Source organism: Megalops cyprinoides, chromosome 17 (genome assembly GCF_013368585.1).
Source record: "Megalops cyprinoides isolate fMegCyp1 chromosome 17, fMegCyp1.pri, whole genome shotgun sequence".
NCBI classification, from domain to species: Eukaryota; Metazoa; Chordata; class Actinopteri; order Elopiformes; family Megalopidae; genus Megalops; species Megalops cyprinoides.
In genome coordinates, this window is record NC_050599.1 from 25187260 (window position 1) to 25195781 (window position 8522).

The 8522-nt window shown below is 43.6% G+C and overlaps 1 protein-coding gene across 1 annotated transcript; it reads right to left on the bottom strand.

The window, feature by feature from the left end:
- Positions 1 to 267: 267 nt before the first annotated feature.
- LOC118791845 (ankyrin repeat and SOCS box protein 2-like) lies at positions 268 to 6415 on the bottom strand. Its single transcript, XM_036549326.1, has 9 exons — positions 6120 to 6415; positions 4658 to 4798; positions 4156 to 4322; positions 3618 to 3773; positions 3063 to 3308; positions 2433 to 2604; positions 1496 to 2060; positions 1188 to 1341; positions 268 to 410 (listed from the first exon to the last, which is right to left on the bottom strand). The coding sequence occupies exons 1-9, from the start codon at positions 6413 to 6415 to the stop codon at positions 268 to 270; spliced, it is 2040 nt and encodes a 679-aa protein (XP_036405219.1).
- Between the last annotated feature and the right edge of the window lie 2107 nt (positions 6416 to 8522).

Here is an 8522-nt window from a genome sequence, read left to right on the forward strand (position 1 = left end):
ATTATAGGGCTAAACAATATTAACAATGTTCATAATAAAATACTTGAACATGCTGTATTTCTTTATGTTGACTGATTTCCTTATGAAATGTGTTGCTACTTAAATAGTAAAAAAAAAATGATACATCCAAATTTTTCACTAACTAACAGGCCTATGCAAAGGCACACCATACCAGCATAACACAAGCATACCATTCACAAATCTGAAACAGACCCTTGACAATGAAAATTGTGTCATCTATTGCTTTGTGGATGGCAGCAGAGGTCTTTAACTGTATTGGGAGCGATCGTAAATTAGGTATTTGATTAGCCGTCCTGGAAGAGGCAGTGTGCTCAGGCGCTCGATTCTCCCAAGTCCCACCTGTTGGCGAATCGCAAGCCTGCACATGTGCATCAAGGGGCGTGGCAACTCTGAAAAGACACCCGGAAGGAGAGCCGTGAGACAGGCAGCAGTGTGGTGCATTGCCAAGGTAAGGAGTGCAGAGTGCATGGGTCACAGGTTCAAGCACGTAGAGCAATCATAGCAATGGACTGTTGGAGATAAACTTAAATATATATGACCTTACCCTGATAGCTGTCTGTCCTTCGTATCTTGAAATTACTGTCATGAGCTGGACTCACGAACTGACACAGAGGCGCACCTCATTATAGACTGATGTCTTTACTTACATGCAGGTGACTGTCTGAGGAAGTTGACAGTGAAACTCAGAAAGAAAAAACGGAAAATTGTGTAGTGATTAAACTCCTGGAAAACTTCACTCTCCTGCCACTTACTCCCCTAATCCAGCTGCAGCTCAATGCCAGATCAGGACATACAGCAGAGACTGGGGCCTAGTTCAGCCTCAGTAATAACAATTATTAGTGTGCTTCAGTTATTGATCCAACAGCATGCACAGTGCTATTGTACCTCAGATTAAAAGCATAGAACCGCTAGTGCTATTAAGAAGTATGTTAGGGTAATTGCTCTTGTGTGCATGTGATCTGCAATTACTGTTACAAAATGTCCACCAGAATCACAGCCAAAGCTTCCAAGAAAGGCTGCCAACCCCCAATGAAAAACAACCATTTAACAATGTAACGTGCCATTGGGCAGAGGTGGAAGACGAGCAGATATTCAGAGATAACCAATGATCATGTGATCCATATACGGATGCCTGCTTCGACATGCAGCACTGTGCATCTGCTCACCTGCTTTCTCCTTGATTACAGCCCAGTCTTTGTAGCTGTCCAGATGCTCCATGAGTCTGGCACAGAGCTGCACGTTGCCCACGTAGTCCAGCAGCACGTCGATGATGGGTCCAGCCCAGCAACAGTTTAACTCTGCAGAGACCATCTCGCAAAACTGAAAGGACAGACAGGAGTAAAAGGGAAAATAAGATATTCTGAGAAAATAGACAAACTGTAGTTATATACCATAATTATAGTCCATAGTCCATAATAGTCGAGTTACTCTCTTTACCATCTTTAAGTCCATAATTATCATCCTTATTCCCTACCTGTACAGGAGTGCTGGGGGGGTGTTCACTGTCAAACTGCTCATCTCTGTTGCGGGCTGTCTTGATGGGCGGGTGCGGGTTGCTGCCGTACACACACTGGAAGCAGGACAGGGCGTCGCAACCGTTGTCCATCAGATACTTGAGCAGGGGCAGGTACTTCATGCAGAACATGACAGTGGCAGGGAAGGATGTGGGGTGGGTGGGGATGTAGGCATTGACGTTTGCGCCGTGCTCCACCAGGAGGGTGACTGTCCGGATGCAGCCCTGCCTCACGGCCACCAGCAGCGGGCTGAAGGTGTCCAGGTTGGGGTCGGCACCGGCCTCCAGCAGCATGGTGGTGGCGTCGATGTTGCTGTTAATGACGGCGAAGTAGAGAGCCGTGCTGCGGCGGTCCTCATACATCTTGGAGCGGTCAGTCGACAGGGTGGCATTGACATCGAATCCTGTCTCAATCAGGAGCTCCAGGACCTCGTCCTTGTTGCGCTCGGCTGCCAGGTGGAGGGGGCTGATGCCGCTTCGCTGCACACGGGCCCTGCTGGTTTTGGGGATCAGCATGGACACGATTCTGGATGGGAATGACACGGCATAGGGGCTCAGAATGCAAGCCCACAAGGACCACACACACCCTATTCCTAGCCTGTGACTTGAATATTAACCATGAACAGCTGTTTACCAATTAAACTGTCTGCTGTTGTCGTGCAAACCCATAATTCTGATGTCTGCTTTGGGGGCTGCATTTGTTCTAGGTAAGGCTGTAGTTCCTATATATTGGTAATTTAGATATCTTTATCTTCCAAAATAATTAGAGATCCTTTAAGATGAGCTTTCAAATGGTAAAGGAGAAATTAAGTGGATGAATGACTGATGGAACGAAAAATCAGTTTCAAACCATGAAGCTGTAAATAAGCACCCACTGGACTAAATTAACAGTACCAACCCTTCGTGGCCACGCTGGGCAGCGATATGCAGGGGCAGCAGTCCGGACTTGGCCGCCTTGTTGGCGTCTGCATTCTGAGACAGAAGGAGCTCCACGATCTCCTCGTGGCCGTTCTTACTGGCCTCGTACAGAGCTGTGGCACCGTCGTGCGCCTGGCTGTCGACGTCCGCGCCTGAAACGAACGCACAGCAATAGCCATTAGGGATGTTAAAACCTCACAGAAGAGGACATTTTCACAGGTGACTTTGAAGTGGTTCCACGTTCCAAAATCAAACGAAGAAATTCTGAAATTCATTTGTATAACAAAACCAGGCCACATCTCCTAACAGAAGACATGAAATATGTCAAATGAATTTGGAAACTTGTGAGTGTTCACAGGTTTTACAAAAATGATAAGGTGTACATACTTTTTATCATGCACATATGAAAATAACAAACATTCCCACAAACATTCTTTAACACTTTTACGTATAACACTTTACATGGAGCTGACACGGACCATACACAAATGTTCAGAGTTGATAACCTCACACCCTGTTATCCTGTGTGGAGCTAGTGCTGGCTTTAATTCAGTGAACGTAATAAGAAGTTACAAACACCTATATAAGACCACAACTGTTTAGGACTCACCATTTCTGATAAGAAAGAGGAGGGTTTTTGCTCGCCCACTCTGGGCTGCAATGAAGAGCGGGGTGATGCCGTACTTGTTGGTGGTGCTGATTTTGGCCCCAGCCTTCACCAGCGTCTCGCAGATCTCCACGTTGTTACGGCACACGGCCTCGTGCAGAGCCGTCCAGCCCTGGAGACAGGGCTTGTTGACCTGGGTTCCAAAGTTCAGAAGGAGCGCCACAATTTTCCCGTTCTCTTGCTCACAAGCTTTGGGGGGAAGGGTGAGTAGGTGTAGGGGAAAAGGGCACATTATACTGAGACATCATCCATCACAGATACAATGGACCAGACAGAAGGCTTGACTCTTCATTCTTGTGTTTTGACAGCATATTAGTAATTTCAGTGACTGGAAGCTTTCCTCGGGAACAAGCAGGTATTTTTCAAAACCAGTTTTCACCTCGAGTGATCTAGAAAAATACCAGAGTCCAGAAAAGCTCTGGAGTCCAGAGAGTACCTGAGCTGCTCTGTTTAGAATTTGACCACCGGAGGCCCACCTCGAACACACAGGCATTGTACCTTTGTAGAGGGGGGTCTCCCCGTTCTTGTTGGGGATGTTGGGGTCTGCCCCTCTCTGCAGGAGACGCCTCACACAAGCTATCCGTTCTGCTGCTGAGGCCAGGAGCAGAGGTGTCTGCTGCCGATGTGTGCGCCCGTTGATCAGCTCAGGATGGACTGGAGTGGGAAGGGGTGGTGGGTACACGTAAACATCCACTCATAGAACAAGCTGTCTTTCTGCAGCAGTGCATCGTGGGAAGGTGTATTTTGACAGATGGTCCCCACAGGGCATGAGGTGTAGGATGGTAGTATGAGAAAATGACACCCAGTGAACGTGTTTGGTTGGACATACCAACTACTTTTAGGACTACTTTTTTAGAGCCACCGACTTGGTCTGTGCTGGGTATGCCCACTTGCTTTAGTAACTTTACATTCTGAGTTGATTTACAGTTAGATGTTAATTGTAAGCAAAGCAAATATTTTTTTGGCAGAGAAAAACCCTGTGGTGGCTTTGAGGGATGAAGACCCCAGGAGTGAGGCTCAATACTCCCCCACTCACCCTTCAGAATAACCTCCAGGCATTTCTCTTGGCCACAGAATGCAGCTTCATGCAGGGGGCTCCAGCCCTGTTTGTTGAGCTGTGCCAGGCTTTTCCCCATTTGGGCCATTTTGGTCAGAGACTCCACTGCACCCTTCTGGACTGCTTCAACGACGGGGTCTAAAGGCCTCAAATGGAAATACGCTTTAAGGTCATTCTCTTATCTAATGCACACTTCTTTACTGTTAAAGCCACTGTGTTTCTCTCAACTACACCAGTAATCCAATTTTGAGAAAGGACATTTGCTCATTAGCTTATTGAAAATGAACGGTACGTGAATAAAAGCTGTATATTTTATAGGAGATTTTAGAAAGCATTTTGGTCAATGTTTATGATTCAAATATAACTTTAGCCTTTCAGATCTGAGACCCAAGACTTCAAAAAGAGGTGTCTCGCTCTACTCTTAGGGAAACTAAAGTTTTCAGAACTTATCTTGGATGTGAGAATGTATGAAATGACTCACTCATTCGTCTCCGGGGTTACGTGCATCGACCCATCGTATCTTTGCCACGCCACACATCGCTGCCCTTCCTCAGTGACAAATGTGTAGCTTGTGGTGGCTTTAGCAGAGGAACCACTTTGTTGGGCATCAGGCAGTCTTCCACTAGAAGATTAAAACAGCATGGAACATTCCCTTTAATGAAACTAGGTGTCACTCCTGGAGCACAAGTGCCATTCCTGTAACATCTTGTACACTTGCTGAAAACAATGCTCGTAATAAGATAAGATAAGATAAGATAAGATAAGATAAGATAAGATAACACTTTATTGATCCCCAGGCAGGGGGTTGAACTTGGTTTTCCATTAAAATGAAGGGAATGAAAGTTTACATTCTTTTAATAGCACATGCCTCTCAAAGGCCCAGCAATGCTGTGTATTACCTGTGGGTGAGACTAGATAGGGAGAAAATAATAATGCCCTCAAATTCTTTTTGAATAGTATTGACCTGCTGGGGACACTATCAGGGCCTTACTTGGACACAGAAGGAATGCCTGCTGGTACCAATAAAACATTAGCCTGTATCCAGTTGTCATAATGTACTAATAGATGTCGCTGAGGTAGACCATTAGAGAGGGGAAGAGTGGCACAGAGGCAAATATAAGGGCATCTTTCAGCACCATGCAAGAGCAAGGCTAAAAGTTGGCTTTAAAGCTTTTAGTAGCTGATTGGAGCTCTTCCTTGTTGCAATCCAATCAAGAGCCATTAAAAGGAGCCAATCCTTTCTACACTTTTCCAGTCCAATGGGAATAAAGCTCAATTGCATACAGCTGTCTGTGAGTGAAAGAAGGCCCACTGACAGCTGACACTGCAAATACTGTAACAGCCCCAGCTATCTAGGGCAAACCCTAGACTGGGAAGATGCTTCTAGGTCAAATCAGCCACAAATCTCCCAAGAAACTGTAGGAAATAGTCAGCATAATGCTGTTTAATAGAGTGACTTACACTTTGCATTTGAAATTCTCCATACCCTTAAAAGAGCACTGTCCTGATTGAGAATTCAGGCCTATTCCCATGGGGCACCTGACTGCTGTACCACAGTAGGTTCAGTCCCCAGCCCCCTGGGATGGCACCTTGATATGGAACACATGGTCTATTTTTGAGGGGACTTGGATCATGGGAGCCCATCTGTCCTTTGGTCTGGGATTATTTTACTGAACCGTACTCTGAACTTTCATAAAGGAAAGAGTAATTGAAACCTAAAGATTCTTGGGTACATCATGATATGATGAAAGAGAGAGATCAATGAATTATCAATTTGTTTATCAATTAATAAGGCTAATAAGACCAATTAAGTCAATACAATGGTTCTCTAGGTGAGAAAGTTAAAGAAGGTGGTGAACAGACCTGTTAGAAGAGCCTATGGAGACTGAAGGTAAGTGTGACTTCATTTGAAGTTTTAAAGCAGATACTTTGATGGCACTCACCGTTGTTGGCTGGTTTGGATGGCTGATGGGTTGGCTGGTGCAGGGACATTAGCAGAGTGAGGAGTTGACTGTCTCATTGCCAGGTTCGACTTGGTAGGCCGACTCCATGTAGGCTTGCTCTGCACAGCAGGTGTCTTGGTGGATCCCAGCAAGGTACCGGATGCTTGGGCATCGGCCAAACTCCGCTCAATAGCTAACTCAATCAGCTCATCTTCTGTCAGGCCGCTATAGAGACTGTAGTCCTCCGACCCAAGTATTGGGCCCCTTGAACCAGACATGGACACACTGGCGGCCATTTTGGCTCTGGTAGCGTGATGACAACAGTGTGGAAGCAGTCACTCTTATTCTCTTAATCCCCACCTCTAATGTGAAAAAACAAAATAATTACCAACAGCATTTTCAACATTGAGACACTTGGGAAGAGTAAGAGAAAAGTGAGTTAAAGAAATGCCACATTTGCTTGAAATTAAGGTGGCATTTCCGGCCAAAATATAACCTTAAAAAATGCAACTCCCCAATACTCATGAAGTCAAAATTTCTAATGCTAAGAAATGAAACACAGGGCCGTTAGCTAAAGTGACACAAGTACATAGAATGTGCAATCAGCAGCTACAGTGTTTAGCTAGCATTGATGTAGAATAATGGACAAGCCTACCACCTTCTATGGTGAATAATTTAAAAAGTACTTCTTTCCCCTTTCACTGCTGACACTGTAGTATTGTTTTTCTTGGGTCTGATAAAACGCAAATTCATTTTAAAAAGCTCTCTTCTTTGAAAAGGGGGATTGTTTTCTTGTCAGGATGACTTTATATTTGGGCCAGCACTATAATTAGGATAGTAAAAACTTATGCCAAAAACTTATGCTGCATCACACTTAAGTACATAAGTCTTCTAAAAATGGTATTTTCATCCTATGTAACAGCCACTTATTTGCCATAATGGGTGGAGCCTTGCTTGCTGAGAGGATGAGGGAGATTTTAGTTTCTTATAGAATACAGACGTTTGCCACAGAACAACAAAAAGGATGGTTGACTGTTCTTAGCTGCAGAGTACAATTACACTGGAAGCCTTAAAGCGGTAAACTGCATTTCTATGAGTGTGGCCCACCATGAGGGTTAACTAGAGGACAAGTTAACAGCTGCTGCTGGCACTGAGTCATATCCAAGTCCTTATGCTGCATCCTAAATCACAATTAAGCACTGACTAGAAAACTTAATTTGAGAAAAAAAAGTTTTCCAAGTGACCAGCAAACTATGATTAATAAACACAATACATTTGCTGCTTATTTTCAGTTAAAAAGGTGCTAACCCTTTCTCCCTCCCAAAATCACTTTGCATTATATAACACTGTGGCAGGTGCTGAATCATTTTGAAGGGGCACAGAAGTTTATGGTCTCCATTGCCAAGAACGTCACACCCATGTATTTCGAGATCTGTATTTAGGCTGTCACAACATAACCCCATGCAGCAAGTAAATACACTTAGACTTGGAATGGATCCACTGATTCATTATGATCTTTGCTCTGAATTCTATAGACACTGACCCCTGTGAATAAAACTAAGCTCTGGTTACTGGGAATGTAAACACGTTAACATGTATAATACTTAGAATGAAGAATCTGACTGATTTTGCTGTGATTATGTGAGCATGATTACTTGGTTAAAATAGAGAGTTAATTATCCATACATTTGTAGCTTCAGTATTATGTATTAAGACATTTCCTCTTTGGTCAAGAACGTCAGCATACTCAATATATATATCAATGCCCTTCATTGTTTTCAGTGGCAATGTAGTAGCCTTCTCTTATTTTTATTTACAACTGTTCAAAACATGGGATGTGTTCTTTTTATATTATACATTTTATAGAAGCCTTTGGTTCATACATGTCTTTCTCACCGTCTGGATCCTCTGCTGCAGCAAAACACAGTTGACTCCCTTTCACCATAATTATAGCATCTAGTCCAAAAGTCTGAACAATATACAGTATACAGTTTGCCTTTATAATTCAGTCTCATCTCTCTTTTTCTTTCTTTCTTTTTTCAGTTGACGTTTGACACTACTAAAGACATGTTACACACCACTGTTTATGAAAAAAAATACCCAGTTTAGCATTACTTAAATGGAAAGACATTTAACGCTAAGACAAATACTCAACAAAAACGTCAGGTACAAGTGAAATTTCAGTGAACCACACTACCCACTGTTACATCTGAACAACAGACTTACATTAATATTTTGAATCTGTCAGTTGGGAGGTACAGTGTTGTGGCTAAAATACTACCAAAATTGTGTTTGTGTAGTAGACTGCTGAATACAAGATTTTTGGTTGGGTCCCATGGTGCTTTCCTATTGGCTGACTGCATTCTGCATATGTGTATTATAATGGTCCACTTCCCTTACTAG

What these genes read in the sequence shown, in the direction of transcription:
- LOC118791845 (XM_036549326.1), bottom strand. Translation starts at nt 6,415, where the DNA reads ATGGCCGCCAGTGTGTCCATGTCTGGTTCAAGGGGCCCAATACTTGGG. An exon ending in GTAACCCCGGAGACGAATGA is followed by an intron (nt 4,323 to 4,657) that starts GTGAGTCATTTC and finishes TTTCCATTTGAG; the next exon opens with GCCTTTAGACCCCGTCGTTG. An exon ending in CCCCCAGCACTCCTGTACAG is followed by an intron (nt 1,342 to 1,495) that starts GTAGGGAATAAG and finishes CTGTCCTTTCAG; the next exon opens with TTTTGCGAGATGGTCTCTGC.